Source organism: Lutra lutra, chromosome 4, assembly GCF_902655055.1.
Source record: "Lutra lutra chromosome 4, mLutLut1.2, whole genome shotgun sequence".
Classification (NCBI taxonomy): domain Eukaryota; kingdom Metazoa; phylum Chordata; class Mammalia; order Carnivora; family Mustelidae; genus Lutra; species Lutra lutra.
In genome coordinates this window covers 63,746,234-63,770,398 of record NC_062281.1, presented here as the reverse complement: position 1 = coordinate 63,770,398, position 24,165 = coordinate 63,746,234, and the positions used below count along the sequence as shown (strand labels likewise).

Genomic DNA, 24,165 nt, shown 5'->3' with positions numbered 1-24,165 from the left:
ATGTGAATATTTAAAAGTAGGTCATTGTTTGCTTTGATATAGGGATAACTGATAGAAAAGGGCCATGTCCTTACCAGGATTCATAGGAAGCCGGGCGGTGGAGTGGGCAGACCTGGCTTTGTCCCTTGGAGATGAAGGCTGCACCACTTCCTGACTCTTAAGCCTTGATTTCCGTCTCTGCAGATGGCGAGCGCAAGGGTACCATCTCACAGGGCTCATGCTCATTTATAAACATCGGCTACTGTTACGCACATGAGATGAGTTTCTCTCTCGCATGTTAGCACAGATATCCCCCCAAGATTTGCATCAGCCCACTGATAATGGATTTGGCACGTTTTTCTCTTCAGTGGGCCTCCTTTTTTGACATTCTAAATACTAGTGTGAACGGGCTAATCAGAACTGAAAAGATTCCACTTGTCTCTCCGAATGAAGTCGGGTTTGAAACTAGAGCAATACAAAAACATTTATTTTATAGTCGACTGCAATTTTTAAGCTTTTCTTAATTTGGTAATAAGAATTTTTCTTCCCCAATTACAAAGCTCAAGATGAGGTGAATAAGTAGCTTCTGTGTCCTAGGAGTAATTCTGTACAGTGCTAAACAAATTAACAGGCTTCTGTCATGTGATGGGGGAGGAGTGGGTTCTAGGGGTTGAAAATCAATCCAAAAAAGATGGGAGATTAAATTTATGTCATAACACTTAGTTGCAAGACTAATGAAGCTCAGGGTTGGATGAATTTTTAAAGAATTTATTCTATGAAGAATAGACCAGGTAACAGCCACAGCCATATTACAATTGGGGACCCAAGGCAACTAGTAGAGAAAGGGTCTTTTTCATCACAAAATCAAACTCTACTCCCAGTCCCCAAAGTAAAATATAGTCCCTCTCTCAGGGTTTGTCTTGAGTTTCCAGACCCGGAAGCTCAATATTAATAGCCAGCTCACACTATTTCTAGATAAATTCACCAAAACTCCATTCCTGAGAAACACATTTCTGTGCAAGCTGGCAAAAATCAATTTGATATTTTCCACTTTTCTGTTTCTCATCTCCATGTAGTTACCATCTGCCCCTATGACACACCCCAAAAGCAAGGAAAACCCAGACCGGATCCTAGCCTTTGGTCTTCCGTGGTCCCCGTACTCTGAGGGCTAGTAGCCTTCATGGAGCTTCACGTGGGAGTAGAATGCTTCTTGATCTGGGAAGGTTTTTCCACAGATGCTGCAAGAGCAGCCCTCATCCTCCTTGTGCGAGCGTCGCACGTGGCTGTCATGGGCAGCGTGGGATGCAAAGGATTTACCACAGTATTTGCACTTGAAGGGCTTTTCCCCGGAGTGCTGCCTGATGTGTGTGCGGAGGATGCTGGAGGCTGTGAACCTCTGCAGAGAATGAAAAGCAGAAGAAAAGGTAAACTTCCTTCACCGGGACAGCCAACTAGACCAAGGGCTTAAGTTCACCGTTACCGAGCCTTAGTTCTCTGATGGATGAATCTGGGTTTTCAGGCTACAGAGCAGCACGTCTGGTCAACAGTAGCCACCTTCATAAAAAAGGGCTTGACCGACAGGAGGCTCAGGAGCCTCCATTTCAACCAGAAATCCCAGCGTAGGTGGATCTAGGACCACAGCCCAAGAGAACTTGCATTAGGGGAGTAGCTACTCTTGGCCAAGGTCTCTGCATCAATCAGCATCTTACTGATTTTTTTCTTTTCTATGATTTTATTTTTAGGTAAATCTTTCTACCCTATACAAGGCCTGAACTTACAACTCCAAGATCAAGAGTTGCATGCTCCGGGACGTCTGGGTGGCTCAGTTGGTTGGACGACTGTCTTCGGCTCAGGTCATGATCCCGGGGTTCCGGGATCGAGTCCCACATCGGGCTCCCAGCTCCATGGGGAGTCTGCTTCTCCCTCTGACCTTCTCCTCGCTCATGCTCTCGCTCACTGTCTCTCTCTCAAATAAATAAATAAAAAATCTTAAAAAAAAAAAAAAAAAAAAAAAAAAGAGTTGCATGCTCCACTGACTGAGCCAGCCAGGATCTCTGGTTCCCTTTTTTTTTTTTTTTTTTAAACTTAAAACTTTCTGAGGGGCACCTGGGTGGCTCAGTTGGTGAAGCATCCGACTCTTGATTTTGGCTCAGGTCATGATCTCAGGATGGTGGGAGTGAGTCCCATGTCAGGCTCTGCACAGGGTGTAGAGCCTGCTTGGGGTTCTCTGTTCCTCTTCAATCCACCCCTCCACCTGACTCACACGTGCTGGCTCCCTAAAAAACAAGTAAAAACTTGAAACCTTATTATTGGAGATTCTGTGTACCCTTTACGGAGTGTCCCTGAGTGCTTGCCTCTTACATGACCATAGTACAGTGTCATAGCCAGGACGCGGATGTGGGCCATTTGTCAAACAACGCCTCAGGTTGCCCTTTTATTTTTTAAATTTTATTATTATTATTATTATTATTATTATTATTTTTTAAAGATTTTATTTATTTATTCGACAGAGAGAAATCACAAGTAGGCAGAGAGGCAGGCAGAGAGAGAGGAGGAAGCAGGCTCCCTGCTGAGCAGAAAGCCCGATGCGGGGCTCGAACCCAGGACCTGGGATCATGACCTGAGCCGAAGGCAGCGGCTTAACCCACTGAGCCATCCAGGCGCCCCTTATTATTATTTTTTAAAGATTTTATTTATTTACTTGACAGACAGAGATCACAAGCAGGCAGAGAGAGAGAGGGAAGCAGGCGTCCTGCTGAGCAAAGAGCCTGATGCGGGGCTCGATCCCAAGGACCCTGAGATCATGATCCCAGCCGAAGGCAGTGGCTTAACTCACTGAGCCACCAGGTGCCCTCAGGTTGCCCTTTTAGAGCCATACTGATCTCCCCCCACCCACCTCCCACTTTTTTCTTAAGCTGTGGCTGTCACTTATTTGTTTTCCATTTCTACTGCTTCACCCCTTCAAGATTATGTTTGGGATTGACTCTTCTCACTCAGCATAATTCTCTGGAGATCCATGGAGGTCTCCATGGATCCAAGTTCCCCCTCCCCTTTTATAAAGGTTTTATTTATTTATTTGAGACTGAGAGTGAGAGAGAGCGAGAATGAGCAGGGAGAGTGGGAGAGGGAGAAGCAGGCTTCCTGCTGAGCAGGGAGCCGGATGCAGGGTTTGATCCCAGGACCCTGGAATCAGGACCAGAGCCAAAGGCGGGGCTTAACTGACTGAGTCCCCAGGCGCTCCCAGTCCAGGCCTATTTAATTGCTGAGAAGTACTCCCTGGTGAGGGTGGGCCCCAGTCTGTTCAATCACTTACCCCTTGAAGGATGTCTGGGTAGTTTCTGGTCTGGGTTCTTAAGAATAAAGCTGCGACAAGCATTTGTGTACAGGTAAAGCCTTCACTTCTGAGGTTGAGTGCCCAGGAGGACAACGGCTGGGTTGTATGGCAGTTAAGAAGTTTCATTTTTAGTGCAACTGCCAAACTTTTCTAGAATGGCTGTAACAATAGTACTTTGCTGTTTTTACATTTTTTCTTGGCCACTTCTGTTCTTTCCCCGATTTATAACCTTCTCCTCATTCATTTCAGTACTATGCTTTGACCTTTGTCACCTTCAGGCAGTATATTAGAGATATAGTGACTCCATTTGGGGGTCCACTGACAGAAAACACCAGGTAGAACTGGTGGCTTCAGATTTGGGGGGCTGGGAGAGAAGCACCACACTCTGAGGGGTCTGGACTTGGGTTACTACCTAGGAAGGTGCACAAGCCACACTTGTTTGGAACATGTCAGTCTTCATCAGTGTAAGTAACTGGAGTCTAACCCGGGATGCCAAATAACTCGTTCATGTCCTAAGTGGATTTAGTTCCCCTTCAGAGAATCTCTCAACCCCAGCTGAGCTACAAGTCCAAGGTGGGGATCAGAGTAAGAACTCCAGAAACAGGATGTGTTGTGGGGCTATTTTGACCTTGCTCTGAATATTCTGCTAGACAGAATGTATCCCCCAGGATAGCTTGCCTTTTTCACACTAATTCATGGTCACCTCCTTCACTCTGCTGGTTCCATCTGGTCTACTCGTGTCTCAGCCTCATTTTTCTCTGTTGATTATTTCCATTCTATTGATATGCAATTTCTTCAGCAGTATTGTTTCCCTAAGCCTGGTACGGTACACTCAATGTTTTATGCTTCTTTGGGAGGCTTAGATGTCCCCCTAACATGGCCTGCATTTCTTTTATGGCTTTATCATAAAAAATTTAAGTAACTTGACGATAGGGTCAGTTTATTCCAGTGCTGTCAAACAGGGGCTTTCTGCAGGGATGGAAACATTCTATGTCCATGCTACCCAGCTTGGTGGTCACTAGCCACATGTGGAGGATGAAACCAAAATACAGAATTTTCCATTTCATTTCATTCTTATTAAATAGCCACATATGGTTAATGGCTAACTAAGCACTGGGCAGCTCAGATGCTTATCCTCAAAATAAGACATGAAGGGGCGCCTGGGTGGCTCAGTGGGTTAAAGCCTCTGCCTTCGGCTCAGGTCATCATACCAGGGTCCTGGGATGGAGCCCCACATCAGGCTCTCTGCTCAGCGGGGAGCCTGCTTCCCCCCTCTCTCTGCCTGCCTCTCTGCCTACTTGTGATCTGTCTGTCAAATAAATTAAAAAAAAAATAAAATCTTAAAAAAACAAACAAACAAACAAACAAACAAAAACATTAAGTGGGGCGCCTGGGTGGCTCAGAGGGTTAAGCCTCTGCCTTCAGCTCAGGTCATGGTCTCAGGGTCCTGGGATCAAGCCCCACGTTGGGCTCTCTGCTTGGCAGGGAGCCTGTTTCTCCCTCTCTCTCTGCCTGCCTCTCTGCCTACTTGTGATCTCTCTCTGTGTCAATATAAATAAAGGAAAAAAAAACAACAATGAGGTATTTTGGTAAGATTTCTAAAGCATGGTCAAACTACAGTTCTATTCCAGAAACCCCTAACCACTTAATTGTCTCTTCATTTTTATCATTCAGTATTCTGTATAATGTACATTAGATTCCAGCTGGGCAATGTTGGTCTAGAACGTTGAGAGCCTGTGCTCTTACATACTATGTAATCATGTGTGCCATCATCAAGTCTCCCTATAAATTAGGGGCATAAATTTTTTTTTTTTTTTTTTTTTAATTTTGTTCGGGGCACCTGGGTGGCTCAGTCATTAAGCATCTGCCTTCGGCTCAGGTCATGATCTCAGGGTCCTGGGATTGAGCCCTGAATCGGGCTCCCTGCTCAGCGGGGAGCCTGCTTCTCCCTTTCCCTCTGTGTTCTCTCTCCCTCTATTAGTCTCTTTCAAAGTAAATAAATAAAATCTTAAAAAAAAAAAAAATAGGGGCACCTGGGCGGCTCAGTGGGTTAAGCCTCTGCCTTCAGCTCAGGTCATGATCTCAGTGTCCTAGGATTGAGCCCCGTATTGGGCTCTCTGCTCAGCAGGGAGCCTGTTTCCTCCTCTCTCTCTGCTTCCTTTTCTCCCTATTTGTGATCTCTGTCTGTCAAATAAATAAATAAAATCTTAAAAAAATAAAATAAAATTTGGCTTGTTTGTTTATTTAAGTACTCTCTACATCCAATGGGGAGCTTGAACTTCCCGACTCTGAGATTGAGTCTCATGCTCTACCGACTGAGCCATCCCAGCGACCTCGGGGGTATAGTTCATGACACATGTCTTAAATGCCAATTTGGTAATAGGAGGTCGTATCTGACCATCTTAAGCAAACTGGAGCTTTTTTTAGGGGTGGCAATGGGGATGGGACTGATAATGGACTAACCAAGAACTCCTTATAAGCCAGGCTTTATGCTTCAAGTTCTTATCCATGAACATCCAAACAGGGCTCAAGGTAGATCCCTTGGAAGGAAGTTCCATTTACCTTTGTACAATATACACACTGGTATGGTCTGTCTCCAGAGTGGACTCTCGTATGTTTGTTCAGGCTGGAAGACTGAGAGAAACATTTCCCACACGTAGAACACTAAGGTGTAAAAGAAACATACAGTTAAACTCATGTCTTCATTTTACCATTATGTTTATCTGGGAGTAAGAGGTGAAATATTGTATTTATCTAGTGTATGGCTGTAGGCAGAGGTTATAGAACTCAGGCTGATGGGTCTAATTAGGACAGCAGAAAGACTACCCAGGGCTACGCTGACGATTCTGGAAGTATGGTTCTGGTCAGATGCTTTAGTTAATACTGCAAAAAGAACAGATCAAATCTCAAGTCTAAATACATGATCTGAAAAATAAGATTAGGGGACTGACTCTCTGAGAATGAGGACAAAAAAAATTAAAAGTTAAGCACAAGGAGGTAGATTCAACCTGATTATCTGGCCAAAAGGAGTTCCAGGAGAGAACAAAGTTCTAGGAGACAGATAATAACCAAAGAATGAACAAGAAAATTCCTGTCAGTTTATTACTTGTGCGTTCAAACGGAAACAGTACTTTGTACTTCACTGATTACAAAACAGGAAAAAAAGGAAAAGATATCCAACCTGACATGTTCTGTTAAAACCTCAGAATTCCAAAGATAAAGAACAATTTCCACAAAGAAGAAAACCAGTTACTTATAAACAGATAAGAAACAAATTGCCATCAAATGATGAGAGAAAATAGAAAGATGCCTTGAAGGTTTTTGAAAAGTTTTCTACCTGAAACTTTGTATCTAGTCAAACTATCAAAAACATATGCAAGTAAAACGTCCTCAAAGAAGGGGCGTCTGTGTGGCTCAGTCGGTTAGGCATCTGACTCTTGCTCTCAGCTCAGGTCTTCATCTCAGGGTTTTGAGTTCAAGCCCTGCACTGGGCTCCACGCTGAGCATGCAGCCCACGGAAAAGAAAAAAAAGACTCAATTTTTTCACTATGTACTTTTAAAAACAATTATTTGAAGATACACCCCAATATTACAAAAAGAAAATCAAGAAAGAGGAAGAGTGGAATAAAAAAAAAAACAGTGGGGGGCGCCTGGGTGGCTCAGTGGGTTAAGCCGCTGCCTTCGGCTCAGGTCATGATCTCAGGGTCCTGGGATCGAGCCCCGCATCGGGCTCTCTGCTCGGCAGGGAGCCTGCTTCCTCCTCTCTCTCTGCCTGCCTCTCTGCCTGCTTGTGATCTCTCTCTGTCAAATGAATAAATAAAATCTTAAAAAAAAAAAAAAAAAAAAAAAAAAAAACAGTGGAACTAACTAGGAAGGTGATGATAGCTGTCCAAAGTTGGCAGTTCATAGGCCTAGAAGGCAACAAAAGTTCCAATGTAAGTTTCCCTGTAGAACGCTTTCAAAAAGAATGTCAGTTATCATTACGCAATTAGGAAACTACATCTTCCACTTGGAATTAGAAATCCTAGTGAAAACAAAAAGCTTAGAAGTCAAAACCAAAATACAAAGAAAGTTAAAAGTCTGGCATAGTTTTGAGCAATTGATGGAATATAAGAAACAATGATTTTTGGAAAAACAAACTTCTCTCCACTGGTCAGGAATTTCAGGTTGGAGAGGACTGACATTTCTAAATTCCTGGATAAACTTTTGGGACTCAGGGATTTCCTCTGACATTTTTGTGGTCTTCGTTAATTTTGCTTGACCAGTCATCTGAAAAGGAGGCAGGTGCATTTAGGTTTTAAATGTTGGAAACAGGGGTGATAATACAGGGCTTTCCACTGCTGGTTATGCACCCACCATCTTCTGACATTTTTGTCAATTAATTTTTTTCTCTTTCATGAAGAAACTGAATGTTTTTGTTTTTTTGTTTAATGATTTATCTTAGTTTCTGCATGTCTGCTTCACTGGAGACTCCCTACCCCCCCTTTATTTTTTTCAAGTTAAATGTTTTGTTTCGAGCTTCTGCAAATTAAATATATTTCACCACCTTAAAAGCTAACTACCAAACTTAGTGTAAAATGAAGAAAACTAAAAGAGCATAAAAAATGCTTGGCAGTACAAGTAAGAAACAGAGGTGCCGTGAGAAACTCCACTTGAGATGCTCAGAATGCAACTAGACATACGCTACATGAGCTCAGGACAGAATTCTTGGATAGAGGTCCATACCCATGTGAAATGCTATTTATAGTCATGATGTATATATTTTAAAGGTTTTACTTATTTGAGACAGAGAGAGAACAGAGGGAGAGTCAAAGGGAGAAGCAGACTCCCCGCTAACCAGGGAGCCCGATGTGGGGCTCCATCCTAGGACCCTGAGATCATGACGCCTGAGTGACCAAGCCACCCAGATGTCTAACCAACGAACCCCGCCACCTGCCTCCTCCCGCCGAGTCATGATAAAAGACAAGACCACTCAGAGAGAGTTTGCAAAGAGAAGATCACTAAAGAACTCTCCGGAACACGAAGGACACAGGACTCATCCTCTTGAATTGCCAGTTTAAAATGATTATTCTTGGGGCTCCTGGGTGGCTCAGTCATTAAGCGCCTGTCTCTGGCTCAGGTCATGATCCTGTAGTCCGGGGACTGAGCCCCGCATTGGGCTCTCTGCTTAGAAGAAAACCTATTTCTCCCTCTCCCACTCCCCCTGCTTGTATTCACTCCCTCCCTGTCTCTCTGTCAAAACAAAACAAAACAAACCCTTAAAACAAATAAGTAAAATGATTATTCCCCTACCCTTCCATAAAACTGGCTCCTTGCTTCACTCTTCCCAGATTCCACGCCTTCCTTGTCATCCCTGTCATCTATGGACAGCCTGGTCTATGGTCCCCCAATTTCAAAGATTGCCGCAGCTGAGTACAGCTTCTCCCCTCAAACCCCTACCCGAGACCACCACTGTCTCCAGAGTTTAAGTGAAGGACACAGCCAACATTTTAGCAGAAATATCTTGATGGAGCTCTGATGACCTTCAAGAAGCCCTTCAGCTTTTACTTTCTTAACCAACACCCTTTGATCTAGCCGCAGCAAGTCTGACAAATATCCCAGCGGTGCACATCCCCTCAGGTTAGGATCACTTGGTATGTTAACTGGAAAGGAAAATGCTTCCAATGAAAATTATGGCATACCACCCCTTGTTAAACACATTCGGTTTCCAAAAACATAAGCTTCAGAAACATAAAAACCTAGAACTGATAAACTATGGCTTGTAAAATAGTATTACAAAAGCACGTAGCAATAGACCTATTTTCCAAGGACACATGTGGACAGATCACGTGACAAATACAGAGAGCCGGTAAAATATAGTTCAAACGTTTAATCCACATTATCAATTAAGATGCACATTAAATCAAGATACTATTTCATCTACCAAAATGGCAGCATGGAAGGACAACGGTTGGTAGGAGACCCTGCATTGCCTCCTTCACGGCAAGGCTCACCGTCTGCATTATAAACCCACATCTTCCCCAGAAAGCTGTTCAGCTCTCCATTCGAGCCTTCAAATTATACACAGTCTATGACCCAGTTTTTCTACTTCTAGGAATCTATCCCAAGGAAGTCATCAAACATGGAAAATTGTGATGATTTCCATGGGGTATAGTTCACTGCAGACACACTGGGGAGAAATCCGCACGTCGGGTGATCTGTTACATAAGTGAAGGCCCATCCATGTCACTGATGCAGTCATTCCCAAGTTTACAAATTACTCATGATGTAGAGTTAAGTCAGAAAAGCAGCCTCATCGTAACCCCAAGTATATTAAAAATATGTGCATGTTCACATAAACACATCGAAAAAAAATTACACCTTAAATGTCTTCATGTGGGGCATGGCCTATCAGGTGGCTTGCTGGGTTCTCTCCAAATTCTATTACCAAGCATACATTCTCTTCTCATGTTAAAAAGTAAAAACTGGAAATAAAAAACTAAACGTTGACTGAGTGAAAGTGAAAATTGCTCTTGACTTTATTCTTTTTTTTTTTTTTAAGATTTTATTTATTTATTTGACACAGAGAGAGAGATGATCACAAGTAGGCAGAGAGGCAGGCAGAGAGAGATAGGGGAAGCAGGCTCCCTGCTGAGCAGAGAGCCCAATGCGGGACTCGATCCCAGGACCCTGAGACCATGACCCGAGCTGAAGGCAGAGGCTTAATCCTCTGAGCCACCCAGGTGCTCTCTTAACTTTGTTCTTAATCATACTCCCAAAATGACAGCGGTTGGAGGCATTACTTGGTGTTTTTCCATTTGTGTGTGAGCATCATGCGTGGCCTCCATAATAAACCATTTCAAATTTCAAAACCATTATCACTCTATACATATTCTGCAACTTGTTTTGGCTTAATAAGCAAACCATAATTTTTACAGCCACTTGTGTTGATGAACACACAGTATCTCACTTTTTAATGTCAGAATACTGGAGTGTAACTTTTCCCCTTTTTCCTATCAATGGGTGAGAAATAATTTCACTTCATACTTCAAATGTTCATAGAATTCTGGTTAAGTATGTGCTTTTCTGTGGGAAGTGGGATTTGGAGGGGTCCGGGGTATCGTGGATATCTTCGTAGATCTAGACCACCAAGAGGCTGTTAAAAACTAGTTGTAGGGCTACCTGGGTGGCTCAATGGGTTAAGCCTCTGCCTTCAGCTCAGGTCATGATCTCAGGGTCCTGGGATTGAGCCCTGCGTTGGGCTCTCTGCTCAGCAGGGAGCCTGCTTCCCCCCTCCTCTCTGCCTGCTTCTCTGCCTACTTGTGATCTATCAAATAAATAATAAACTCTTTAAAAAAAATAAAACTAATTGTATTACATGTCTTTTAATGAGCAAAAAGGAATTCTTAGATTATTATAAAGATACTCAAACTTTAATGCCATGACTGTTTGGGATTCTTCTGGAAGCGTAGCTGTGAATGGGAGGGGTGCAAAAGGGCAATTTTATGAAAACCACTCTCAGTTTTCTAAAGAACAAGACTGGGACTCTGGAGTCACTCAGGTGGTAGCCTCATCAGCTAGTCCTGACAGGGCCGGGAGTCAAACCCACATCTATCTGCACCCAGGTCCCCTCCTTTCTTCTAGGTAAGCCCAACGGTCACTTGTACTTTTTTTGCACCAAGCCTGGCAGCGTGACCAGCTATATGGAGTGGCAGAAAATGGCTCCCTATTGCCATTGTTGCTTTTCTTCCTGACAAAATCCTCGGCGTGCCACAAAGGCCTTCCATTCCCTGGGTCATGCCCATGCTTCATGTTTGTCTATAATTGTAAATATGCCTGCACAGATAATGGAACAAAATGCAGTTACCTAAAAGCATGTATAGGCTCCTTCCCACCTGGAATGACTCAACCCTCTCCCATCCCCGACCAACCCTGCCCTGCATATAAATCAGACACCCGCTGTCCTTCTAGACTCAGCTCAAGACCACCCCCTTCCTCTGCGCCCCTCTCTACCTGTGAATCTGTCCCAGCACTCTGTCATGGCGCTAGCTCACATCTGCCCTTCAAGGCACCGTTCCCTCACAGACCCTGTGTCATCAGGCACTGTGTCCTAGCAGCTCAGACCTAGGGGACCCTCAGTGTGGACTCAGGGGTTTGAGGAAGGAGCACGGAAGCCAAGGGAGTCATGGGCCGCCCTTTATTCCCCGCCCTCCTTCTTACCTTGTGAGGCCGGTGCTTCTCATGGACGTGAAGGACATGGATCCGGAGCCGGTCCCGCTTCTCAAAGGATCGTTTGCAGAGATTGCAGGGGAATTTCCTGTCACCCTTGTCCACACACGGGGTGTACTTCAGATGCTTATCTCTGTAATATTTGTAGGTAAATACTTTTCCACATCTTTCACATCTGTAGCCTTCTGCAGCCTCTGTCAAACACAGGGGAATAAGGGCCCGTGGCTTAGTCAGTTCCCGTCCCTCATTCTTAACTTCCTCCAAAAGGATTTTTAAAAACTTTCATGACAGGGGCGCCTGGGTGGCTCAGTGGGTTAAAGCCTCTGCCTTCGGCTCAGGTCATGATCTCAGGGTCCTGGGATTGAGCCCCACATGGGGTCTCTGCTCAGTGGGGAGCCTGCTTCCTCCTCTCTCTCTCTGCCTGACTCTCTGCTTACTTGTGATCTCTCTGTCAAATAAATAAATAAAATCTTAAAAAAAAAAACTTTCATGACAGACAATTTTAAACATATGCTAAAGTCAAAATAATGGAATTATAAACCCTCATGGGCTCAACACCAAGCTTTCACAATGACAAACTCAGAGCTAATTTTGCTTTCATTTGTATCACTTGCCTCCATGACTATTTCAACACTAATAATCATTTTGGTTCATAAATACCTCAAACTGCAATCTTTTAAAGGTAATACTTTTTATTTTATTTTATTTTTATAAAAGATTTTATTTATTTATTTGACAGAGATCATAAGCAGGCAGAGAGGCAGGCAGAGGGGCAGGGGGAAGCAGGCTCTCCACCAAGCAGAGAGCCCGATGTGGGGCTCCATCCCAGGACCCTGAGATCATGACTTGAGCCGAAAGCAGAGGCTTAACCCACTGAGCCACCCAGGCTCCCCAAAATTAATACTTATTTAAAAAGTAGTAACCATATTGTCATACCTAAGCAATTAACTCTTATTCCTTAAAGAAATACATGTGTACACACAAGTTTAATTATTTTCCAATCAGTTCAATTTCAGAATCAAAGTCTTTTTGCTGTCTATGGTTTGTTATGTTTGTTCAATCTCTTAATTTGTAGGTTCTCCTTCCCTTTTGTGCCCTGAAATGTATCTGCTGAAGCCCTGCCTCCAGCCCTATTTAAGAGCACTTCAACCTTACAGTTCCTTTTTTTTTTTTTTTAAGATTTTATTTATTTATTTGACAGAGAGATCACAAGCAGGCAGAGAGGCAGGCAGAGAGAGAGGAGGAAGCAGGCTCCCCGCTGAGCAGAGAGCCCGATGCGGGGCTCGATCCCAGGACTCCAAGATCACGCACGACCTGAGCCGAAGGCAGCGGCTTAACCCGCTGAGCCACCCAGGCGCCCCCTTTTTTTTCTTTTTTTTAAGGTTTATTTATTTGAGGGGCGCCGTTTAGCTTGCCGTTTGCCTCCCTGAACTTCTGGAAAGGATTCCAGAGCTAGAACCAAAAAGCTGGGAGTAAGGATGACCATTATCTTGCCCTCTCTTATATTCAGAGGGTTATCATGATGATTAATTTAATCCTATCACTTATTGAGCTCTTACCAATATGAGTGATACTATCACTGAGTGATAGACTTAAGACCCAGAAAGGTAAATCTGTTTTTATCAATGGAGGAGGGAGGGGGGAGAGAGGTTAGAGAGGGTTCAGCGGACTCTAGCAAGGGAGGCCCCAGGTCCAGGGGTGTCTATTGTTGGGGGAGGGGAGAGGACTGGGGCCACCTACAAAAGCATCCCTGCTGAGGACACTCTGGATTCCGGAGGATCAAGTGGCTTTGACTGTGAATGCATCACTGAGACGCCATTGTCTGGCCCCAGGGAGGGAGAGAAGAGCCAGCAGTAAGTACATGCAGGAGTCTGTAGATGGAAATCTTCTTAGCACCAGGTCTGCAGGGAAGCTATCCATCAGGGGCTTTGTTAGTAGATAACTACATCCCAGGCACGTTTAACAGGTGGCTAAGGAAATAAACCATTCATTAAGTAAATAACCAGGAAGGCAACGGCCAACCCCAGGACTGTCCATTGCCTGGGATGTCTATCACTTTCATTGAGGTGCTAATCCGCTCAGAATTCCCTTGCTGGGATGGTTTTAGATCAGAGCTAGCATTTTCATTGGTCAAAAATACCGGGTCTTCCTGTTCCAGCAGTGGGAAGAGAGGGTCTACAAGATAGGGATCAGTAATATTACAATTCAAAGCACTAAAGCACAGCAAAATTCAGAATCATGGTTCAATATTGAGCGTGCAGAAGAACCGCTTAGGCAAAAAAAGGACAAGCCACCCTTCCTAATTAGGGCTTCGTTGCCTACATTTTCTGCTCAGGTCTTTGGAAATTTAACTTAACCTAATGCTTTTATCCTGCTCCCTTTTCTTCTTTCTTCCCCTCCCCGCCCCATGTCCCACCTTGGTCAACTACTTTTTTTAGCCAAGGGGTTTCCCGATATTGACAATGATGCTTCCTGCCCCACCACACACAGTTCAGAGTTTCGTAACAATTAAGAGCCCTCTTCACATTCCACACCTCCATCCCCCAAAACACACACTCTGCAGGCCTGCATACTCAAATAACCCGCCCACATAGGGTCCAGACTCTTCCCTCCCACTCAAGACCTGAAAAGGCGAAGTTCCCACCAATCCTCGCCAAAAGCCTTTGAGGAAAACAGTTCTTTTGAGAGGAGAGAGGAATTTTCATTTTTCTTTCATTTTTTTATTTTTTTTCTTTCCTTTTTAAAACTTATCCCAAACCACTTCACAATAGAAATGAATTCATCCATAATTCTTTCCAATGAATTAAATTGTTTACCAAGTTCCTTCCACACGTTGTCCCAAATACATATTATTCAACCCCATTTACTATTCTAAGCCTTCATCCCTATTCCTTGTTACCGGATGGGGATTTCTGATTTCTGCATATTAGTCTATACGGTCATATATCATCATTTGTGTAGGAATTATTCCGCTATTGAGCAAAATGCTGTAATAAAAAATAAGGGAAACCTTTGGTCCGTAGGATTTTTATTACGGTGCCATCCCTATTAGTGAAAATAAAAATCCTCACGGACAAAAGGTTTCCCTTCTGGACTATTTTCTGAAGACAAATTTCAGGAAGAGTATTCTTGAGTAATCAAAAGTCATGATCACTGTAATAGCTGACTGTAGTTTGTGAGTTATCAAGCATGGATTTTTCTCAAATCCATTTTTCACTTTTATTTCAAAAACAGTACACTTTGGAAGTGACCAAAAAGGTTACTTGGTTTGGTGCTAAGTAAGAAACAACTGTGAGGTCCACAGACCTCAGAGTCCTACAATCTCACCACCACCCCCGACCTTATCCCCACGCCATTCATATGTTGGGGGTAGCAGGAAGATAGTTTACCAAAACAATTCTGACAGGCCCTCATTATTTGGACTCTCGAAACAAGAGGCTGTTCAAGATTCACTTCCTAATCTCTGCGAGCATGTCTTTTCTTTGGCTTCACTATTACCCAAACTTGGGTTGCCTTCCCTCTCCCAGCCCAACACCATCTCATCCCTAATCAGCTTTTCCCGTGTTGGTCCTGATGTCTTCTGCTTTCATTCAATATACACTGGGATCCAGGAGACGGGGATATTAAGGTACTTAGAATTCTTTCCTGCTCTGAAGGGTCTCGGTTTACAAGGGAGATTTGCATGCATACAATCACGTAGTGTGTGACGAAAGCAATTCACTTTTCCTTTTTAACTTGTTACTTATTACATTTATTATAACATAAGGTGGGCTTCCATAGTATTACACGCATAGAGTAATTTGCATTTATCTCATATAACCTACTAGATAAGGGGTTCAGCTTTGGTGTGTATGCAAAGATCAGTCAGAGAGCGTTTTAAAAATGCAAATTCCAGAGGCTCACTCCCAGGGAGTGGGTTTCTGGTTCTCTAGGTTTGTGCTGCTCACATGTGGTCCAGGGGCCAACCGCATCAGCCTCCCCTGGAAACTTGATAGAAATGTGGGATATCTCAGGTCCCAGCCCTGACTGAGAATCTGCATCTTTCCAAGATCCCCAGATTCTCACATCCACATTAAAATTTGAGAGCAAGAGTGTAGCTCAATGCTTCCCAAAGGTAACTAAGATCCACAGTAAGAAAAACATTTTCTATTTGAGACTCAGCACACACACACATCTCCATTTGAAACAAAAACTTCACCAAAACAATGCTTGCTCATACTTTAGATTCGCATCGACAATTTCTATTCTACTTTATTCTAATTCCGTTATTTTTTTTCCTTTAAAGATGGTCTAAAACACTAAATTGATTTCCCACCACATTTAGATACTGCAACCCCCATTTGGAAAGCCCTGCTCTGGACAGAGCGTTGATGGAGTCATCGGCTGTATTAGTCTGAGCAGAAACGAACCAGAAACTGGCTCACCTAGGCAAGAGGTTGCATCCATTTATTTTGCTTCTATTTTTTTCTCCGGAAGGAGGTGAAGGGGGAAAAAGAAAAGGTATCCTTGTGAATAGAAGTAGCTTCAGCAGCTTTGGAAAGATAAAGGCATTTTCCTCCAGCCGGGTAGTGCCCCCTGGTTAGAGACACCCTCCCTTAAGTCTCCTGGGCAGCATTAGCCTCTGATGGGGAAGAGCTCCACAGGTTAGCAGACATGCTGTTGGGGGTGGTGGTGTTTCATGTTCAGAAAAGAGCCAAGTCCTTCCATCAGAAGAGCCTCACTGGGAAAGGCAAAGGTGTGCACTCACCTTCAGAGGGCCCAGGTGCCTGCTTCCCCTGTTCTGTGACTTGAAGGCTCACAGGAATATCCAGAAACTTTTCATAGCAGTCTCCGTACCACACAAGGAGCTCTTGGTTTGGGCAAATCTCCTTGCAGCTCTCATAAAAGATCTGCCCTTGACACTGCACGGCAACTAGGTTCTGCTCCTTGGGGAAACGGGCACAGTTGACATAGGACATCCAGTTCCCTGCACCTCCTTTGCCATCTATAAAGTGGCTCAAATGACCATCTTCAAAGATCTAAATAAAATAAAACAAAGTTTAAAATGTATTCCCCCCCAACCTATAAAGTAAAATTACTTACTAAAAATTTATAGTCCAAATCTCATGCATGAGTCCACTGAATATATTTATTATTTATTAGTATTAAGCCCAAATAGAATTATTAGTTTAAGACTATCTCTATAGGTGCTGTGACATTCTTTTTTTTTTTTTTTAAAAGATTTTACTTACTTGATAGACACAGCGAGACAGGGAACACAAGCAAGGGAAGTGGGAGAGGGAGAAGCAGGCTTCCTGTAAGCTCCCTGCTTGAGGCAGGGCTGGTTCCCAGGGCCCTGGGATCCTAACGACTGAGCCACCCAGGCGCCCCTGCTGTGGCATTTTTAAAAGATTCTTACTCTCATCACTTGCTTAATTTCCAAATTTCTATAGCGAGTATGTTAATTCCATAAGCAGAGAAAAGGGGAACAAGAGAAGGTTGCATTTAATTCCCAACTTAAAGACAACCAATTAGTTTTGTGCTTTATCCCCACCTAGTTGTCATGCATATTAGCGGAGCCATATTTTAATTCTTTCTCTGCTGTGGGCAATTCCAGCAGCTCCAGCGTTTTGTTATTATAAGCAACTTTGTGATTAACATCTCCACATACTCCGAATTTCAGATTACCTTAATAAACCATATTCCTAGAAGTAGAAAATGAAGGTCAAGGGGAGGGATCGGATATATTGACAAACCGGAGTCCTACTAGCATGTCCCAATCAGAATCAAGAGTATCCGTTTTTTCAAAATCTACAGCTAATTTCATGGGCAAATGATATCACAAATTTTAAAATGTGTTTTTATTCTCTTTGGCCTGTTCTCAGTACACTGTGTATAACCTCTAAAGCATCTGGTGTTACCTATAAATATAGACAAATACTAATTCTTTGAATGTATATTCCATTGCTACTCTTCCACAGAATACCAAGAATGCATGCAGAGGTGTTATCTTGGTGGAATGAGCATCTGCCTTTCCTTCTCTTCATCTTGTAAAATGGACAGCTGGGACAGCTTGGACAGCAAGAGTGTGCCCTCTCCCAGGCTAGGATTCTCCCAGAGGGCCAGAAGCCAACACTGTTCCCCACCAGTGTCAGTTCCCACTTTGTGGACCCACAAGAAACATAATTTCATTTACCTCCCACATCAGAGAATTGTCTCCAAAGGTCTTGACTTCACTGGCGTTGACCACTTTACCTTGAAAGGGCCCAAACCTGACTCCTTTAGCAATGAGGCTGCTGCAGAACACTCCAAAATGCCGCAGGTCACCGAACGTCGTCTGCTTGAGGCAGAGACCTAGCGGAAAGCCGAGGTAGGAAAGCCAGTGAGGAAACTGTATTCCTTCAGGGACAGAAATCCAGGCAAGAAGCCCTGCCTACCTTCTGGTAGCTGAAGGGAGTCTTTATCCAGAGTTTGACAGAGAGAATCGGATCCTAGAAAAAAGGGTTTAATTTTATTTTTCATAAGGTGTTTCCTTCCCTACTTCTTGGAGGTAACCATTATCCTTTATGTTTTTCCTGATCCTTTTACATATAAAATTTCTCCTTTGAGACTTAGAACAACCCTTGCAAAGCTATGTAATTAACCTCATTCTGCAAATTTAAATAACTTGAGAATCAGAGATAATGCTGGGACTAAGGTCAAGCAAGATGGTGAGGCTGGGACTCCAGGTAGAAATTGCATGAGGCTCTCAAAGAGATACCCGGTACATCCTGGTAGAATCTGATCCCAGCTGACAAGTCCACTGTGTGAACCATGTGTCTCCTGACCCTCAGCTTCTGCTAAAACCAACCTTAGGAATCATGCATTTAGGCAAGTAGAGCCTCAGAAATGAGCCGGGTGTCCCCAAGCTCCATACTCTGATGGGAAATATATACACTTTGCCCCAGACTTGGGACAGTCTCAGATCCACCTTGATGCCCCCTTTTCCACTCTTGCTCCCACCTCTATTCCCAGCCAATCTGACTCCCTCCCAATATGACAACCTTTACCAGAACTGTCCGTGGGGACCAGGAAGCCGGAAATTGCATGGTGCAGCGGGACGGAGTGCTCCACGCTGGGAATGACTCCGAACAGAACTAAGTGCAGGTCCTCCTGGGTGAAGTGGTAACGGTGAGACGACTTTCCTTGTTGGCTCGGGAGTCTGGAACCCTCCTCAGACCGCTTGCTGGGGGAGCAAGGTAATAACTGGGGCGTCTTCAGCCCCTCCGGCAACAAGGAAGCATTTGCAGCCGACGGCGGAATTAAAATCTCAGGTCCACAACATTGGCCACTGTCGCTTCGGCCACCAATGTGCCCCAAGTCTTCACTGGTGGCGCCTGTATACTCGTGGCTGCTGTTGAAGCGAGGCACCTCTCTGGGGAGGTGGGGGACTGGGTACCACGGAGGCAGCTTGCTGTACCAGGGCAGGTCGTAGAGCGGCTCCCTCTGCAGGGCCAGGCTGGAGCTCAGCAAGGGAGGCGCCGGCCGGAAGGCGAAGGCGGGCAAAGCGTGGGATGCAGACACTGCGGCCTCCAGCTGCGGAAAAGGTTGGAAGTCTTCCTCCGCAGCGGTTAGCATGTTACCATAGTGGCCATAGGGCGGGAAAGGCATGCAGTAGGCGTCCAGGTGTTGAGGGGTGCGCTGGAGCCTCTCGGGCGCGTAGCACACCTTGTCCTGGGGTCCAGCTTCACCTGGTGGCCGCAGAGCCATCCCCGGCAACAGCGCGCCGCGCGTCTGCGGGAAAGCAAGCGCAGCTGAGGGGCGCGGGGACGCGGCGGCCCCGCTGCCACTTGCCTACCCTCCACCATCCAAGCTAGCCTCGGGTCCAAGGGAATCGCATAAAGCTCCCAGTTCGATCCCGCAAGCCCTACCACCACAAACAAGGCAAAACAAAACTGCAATGCAAACAAACACACAAAACCCCAAACGAAAAACCTTCCGGGATCTTGCTCGACTCCAAGTTCCCGGTAAGTGTCGCTTTTGCCTTCCCTCCCCAAGCACACCTTGACCAAGCACAGCTGGTTTCCAACAACCCATTCTCTACTACCGAACCCAAACCCGGCTCCTGCAAAATCCTTTTGAAGTTCCCTCTTCCGCCCGCTCCTCTGCTCAACAAAACTCTTTTACAGGGTGGATCGGAGCCCCCCGGGCCCTCCCACTCCAGGGAACTGGAGCCGAGCGCGAGGCCTTACTGGGCTTTGGAGCAGGCGACTGCTCCAGGAGCTCCTCGGTACCCAGAGGCGAAGGCAGGGTCAAGGGACCCCGGGCAGTTCGCGCGGAAGGAGACGCGCTCCTGGAGCCAAGGGCAGGTCCGAAAGGCCGCCGCCCCTCCTCGAGCACAGGGTCTGACCCCGTGGACCCACGGGTCCCGCTACCGCGACGAGGAGGGCGCCACCTTGGGCTCTCCTCAGAGCTCCGCAGCCGGCGCCGGGTCTGCCACGTGGGCCGAGTCCCGCCACATTCCCCAAGTCCCTCCGGGAACCCCGGTCACTCCACCTGGGTGGTTAGGGAGTCTGGGGTCGCAGACAAGGACGAGCCTCAGGCCAGGTGGGAGACACGCCTCGGCGGCCACCGCCCCCACCCCGAAAGGATAGCGTTTTAATGGACACAAGTTCACCAAGGCCGAGGAGGGGAGCCCCTTCAGGGCCGGCGGGTCTCGAGGGCAAGATCAATGAGCCCAATAAGGAAACCCAGCGGGGTCGTGACTCAGAAATTAAAGAACACGGGGTCAGGAGAAGAGGTCAGCCACGACGAAGCATCTGCGGCTCCTCCTGAGCCCCCAAAGGTGCTCGACTCCTGCCCTCCCCTGACCGCAAAGATATGCCACTTGGGGCTTGCAAGCCACTTGAGTGAAAGCCCCAAGCGGGCAAAACGGCCACCCAGGACGAACTCCGCCAGCGTCTGCTTCCTACGCTCCCCCACCGCCCAGGCGGACGACGGCCCCGGGCCACCGCGGCGCCCCAGCCCTGCACCCACCTTCTAGAGCGCCGCCACTGGGCGGGCGCCTCCAGGACCCTGACGGTGGCGCGGGCTCCGCACCAGCAGGCTTTGGGCGGGCTGGGAAGGTCGAGCGGGGGGTTTAAGAGGGCAGCGGGCGGGCGGGGCCGCGGGGCATAGAGAGGGCGAGGGTGAGGAAGGGACGTGGCCCACGCAGGTCCTCAGTCCGTCTCCTCCCCGCCCACCGCAGCCATTGGCCGACGCTCCCTTTAGCCCTCCAGTCCCCAGGGGGTCGCGCATTTAACTCCTCAGGTCTCCAACCCCTCCCTGGGACCCTGCCGAGAGCGCTCGCCCTCCGCCTTCTGTGGCTGGCACTATTGCCCCTCCAGGTTTGAGAGCTTGGACAGGAGTTGCCAAGGGTCCCGGGTAAGGCCCCGTGCTCACGCATCGACCCCGACCCCGCCGGGTAAGGCTGGGACTTGCGTCCCGGGGTCTCGCCCCTGCCTCTCGGCTTTGAGTTCCCAAGAACCAAGCCTGGCCGAAGGCGGCGTCAAGCCCCAAGGACCGGGTGGATGTTTGTCCCTGATACCTCGAGGGGAGGCTGGCACCGACCGCCCCTTGGGCTGGGAAGCGGGGCCTCGCGGGTCGCGGGTGGGGGCACCTGGACGCGGTGGGCTCGGCGTCCGGGACGCTTCCGAGGTTTCTTGGGGGTCGTTTAGCCCTCCCCGGGACGTTTTCTCAAGTCGCTTTCGAAGTCGGAGCTCCCGCCCCTTGCGCCGCCACGGCTGCCCCCGGGGAAGTCGCCAGACCCCGGACGCGCGGGACTCAGAAAAGCAAGGTCCAGACCCGTACTCGGCGCTCGAAGACTGCATTTTTATTCTGTGTACCGGCCATTGAGGGAAAGAAAGGAGCACTTAGGGCCATTCACATTCACATGCAAGCATCTAGGGTGGGGGAGAAACCCTTGTAATGCCGGGTGACCTTGGCCAGGTTCCTTGCCACCCCAGCCGCTGCTGCTTTGCAAAGTGGGGCGTAAACCATCACGCCAGGCCTGACCTTGGCTGGTTACTAAAGGAGGAGGGCGGGAAAAGGAGGAAGCATCCAGACCGCTAAGAGACGCGGGAAAAGGTCCCAAAGCTGGCGGAGGAGAGAGACCCTTGGTCCGGCCCAGCTTCCTCCATGGCCGCACCGACCTTCGAGAGCCGCCGGAGCGGGGCGGGCGCCCAGGCCGCGGGTGCTGGAGCAGGGAAGGAAGGCGTGGGGGCCCGCGCTCTTCGAGGGCCCCCGGAGTGCGCGCCTTGTCGCATCCCGCTCGCACGTGCAGGGCCAGGTCACCGCGCCCGGCCTCCGTCCGCGGGGCCACGCTGCTCGCTTGCAGACCGGTTTCCCAGCCGCACCGAGCATGTGAGATGAGAGCGTTCTTTGCTCATCCCGGATGGGGTGACAAGGAGCTCAGGGTTTCCTTCTCTCCGTGTGTTAGATCTCTACCCAGTGCTTAGGAGAACTTGGCAAATAGTCTAAAGAGTTCCCGACGAATCTTTTCTCAAGGGACAGCAGCTCTAGAAAGGGTCTTCTCCTTGGAAAGGCCCAGTTAAGTCCTGCTGCCGGCTTATCCAGGAGGTACGCCCACCCTCGGACTCCACTACCCACTTCCATTACTCTATCCTCCTTCCGCCCAGACCTCACCTGTAGGATCTGAAGACATGCGCTGACACTTGGGTGGTCTGTGGCAGTCAGGTCCTTAGGCGCCATTTTTCTAGAGCGGTCACACACTGGCTTTATTTTAACAAAAGCAACGGGAACCTTATCTTTAAGCCTTGTTATGGAAATAGAGTTTCAGATATTTTTAAAAAATTAATTATAAGACTTGCTGGTTTAGAATAATCATAAAGTAAAAGAAGTCGCTGACTGCCTCCTCTCCCTACTCTCCGGAAGCAATACTGATGAATAGTTTGGTTTATTCCTATCCCCACTGGTTTATTTGGTTTAGTCCTACCCACATTCCTTTTTAAAAAATACCATACTTGGGGCGCCTGGGTGGCTCAGTGGGTTGAAGCCTCTGCCTTCGGCTTGGGTCAATGTTCCCGGGGTCCTGGAATCGAGCCCCGCGTGGGGCTCTCTGCTCCGCGGGGAGCCTGCTTCCTCCCCTCTCTCTCTACCTGCCTCTCTGCCTACTTGTGATTTCTCTCTCTGTCAAATAAATAAATAAAAAATCTTAAAAAAAAAACATACTTTTAAATTGCGTTTATGTATGTGGGATTTTTTTTAAACAAAATGGGATTATACTTGTGTGCAGCTTTTTCTCACTATTAATCATTGCTCCTATCAGTACAGAAGAATTAACTGTATTCCTTATAATGGCTGTAGAGTACAGAAATTATTTTTATGGGTGTGGCTTAGTGTTTTAGCCTCCTCTGGAAAAGTATTTAAGTTGTTGCCAGTTTTTCAACACTTCAAGCAACTTCTGGGAACATTGTTATACTACCGTGCCTGTTGGATAAGTACCTAGGTATGAAACTGGTGGCTTCACAGGTACCAACATTGACTTTTTTTTTTTTAAGATTTTATTTATTTGACAGAGAGAGACAGGGCAGAGAGGGAACATTAGCAGGGGGAGTGGGAGAGGGAGAAGCAGGCTTCCTGCTGAGCAAGGTGCCCAATGTGGGGCTGGATCCCAGGACACTGGGACCACGACCTGAGCCAAAGGCAGATGCTTAATGACTGAGCCACCCACATGCCCTAACGTTGAACATTTTGATAGGACTTCAAACCATGCCGATTTATACCTCCACCAAGGGCCAAGTGCCCTGCTTCTCCACACCCTCACCTAATACTGAATATTGCCAATCCTTTAAAGCTATCTTTCATGTGAAAAGTGGTATCTTATTTTAATTTGGTTTTAATCATCTATCCATTAAACTTCCCGAATGCCTTAGCTATTGATGTGCTGGGCACCAAGCCTGACCCGGGGAATACAATTGTGAGCAAAGCAGCCCCATCCAGCTTTGGTCCCTGTAACAGTCTTATGAGGAAGATAAGTGTTTGTGTGATTACTTGACGGATGTGCAGCTATGAACTGTGATGGGCCCAGAGAGGAAAATATAGGGTAAGGGGAAGAGGAGCATGTCCTGACCTAGGCAGGGAGGACAGGAAAGGTGCCTGCCCTATGAGATTGGCAAGATCTGCAGAAGTTAACTAGATGATGAGAGCAGGTGGTTTTCCATGTCCAGGGCATGCTTGGGGCCAAGACCCTGAGGCCTGGAGGGAGCACAGCTGCTTCACAGAACTGAAGGGCTCCTGGCATGGTGGAGACAGCTGAGGAAATCACAGAATCAGCAGAGGCCAGGTCTTTCAAGGGACACTGGTAAGTGTCCTTACTTCCTTACTTGCCAGTGTTTATTGAAGGAGTATTAGGCAGTCTTTAAAAGGGGTAAGAAGGGGTGCCTTGGTGCCCCGTGGGTTAAGCCTCTGCCTTCGGCTCAGGTCATGACCTCAGGGCTCTGAGATCGAGCTCCCCACTCTGCTCTCTGCTCAGCAGGAAGCCTGCTTCCCTCCCTGCCCCCTACCTGCCTCTCTGCCTACTTGTGATCTCTGTCAAATAAATAAAATCTTAAAAAAAAATAAATAAAATAAAAGGGGTAGGAAGCTATTACAGCCATCAGGACACTTCATGCCTAAATAATTTCAGC

General features: G+C 46.8%; 1 protein-coding gene across 3 annotated transcripts; it reads right to left on the bottom strand.

Moving 5' to 3' along the window:
• Positions 1–771: 771 nt before the first annotated feature.
• Positions 772–20,573, bottom strand: PRDM14 (PR/SET domain 14). Of its 3 annotated transcripts, none has more exons than XM_047727256.1 (8): positions 20,516–20,573; positions 18,550–19,273; positions 17,938–17,991; positions 17,697–17,854; positions 16,269–16,539; positions 11,513–11,715; positions 5,876–5,977; positions 772–1,375 (listed from the first exon to the last, which is right to left on the bottom strand). In XM_047727256.1, exons 2-8 carry the CDS (start codon positions 19,247–19,249, stop codon positions 1,148–1,150), a joined length of 1,716 nt encoding a protein of 571 aa, XP_047583212.1. In that variant the 5' UTR covers positions 19,250–19,273; positions 20,516–20,573; the 3' UTR covers positions 772–1,147. The 3 variants fall into 3 exon arrangements, with proteins under 3 accessions (XP_047583212.1, XP_047583211.1, XP_047583213.1); XM_047727255.1 differs by lacking the exon at positions 20,516–20,573 and adding an exon at positions 19,732–19,862; XM_047727257.1 differs by lacking the exon at positions 20,516–20,573 and having other exon boundaries at positions 18,550–19,328.
• Between the last annotated feature and the right edge of the window lie 3,592 nt (positions 20,574–24,165).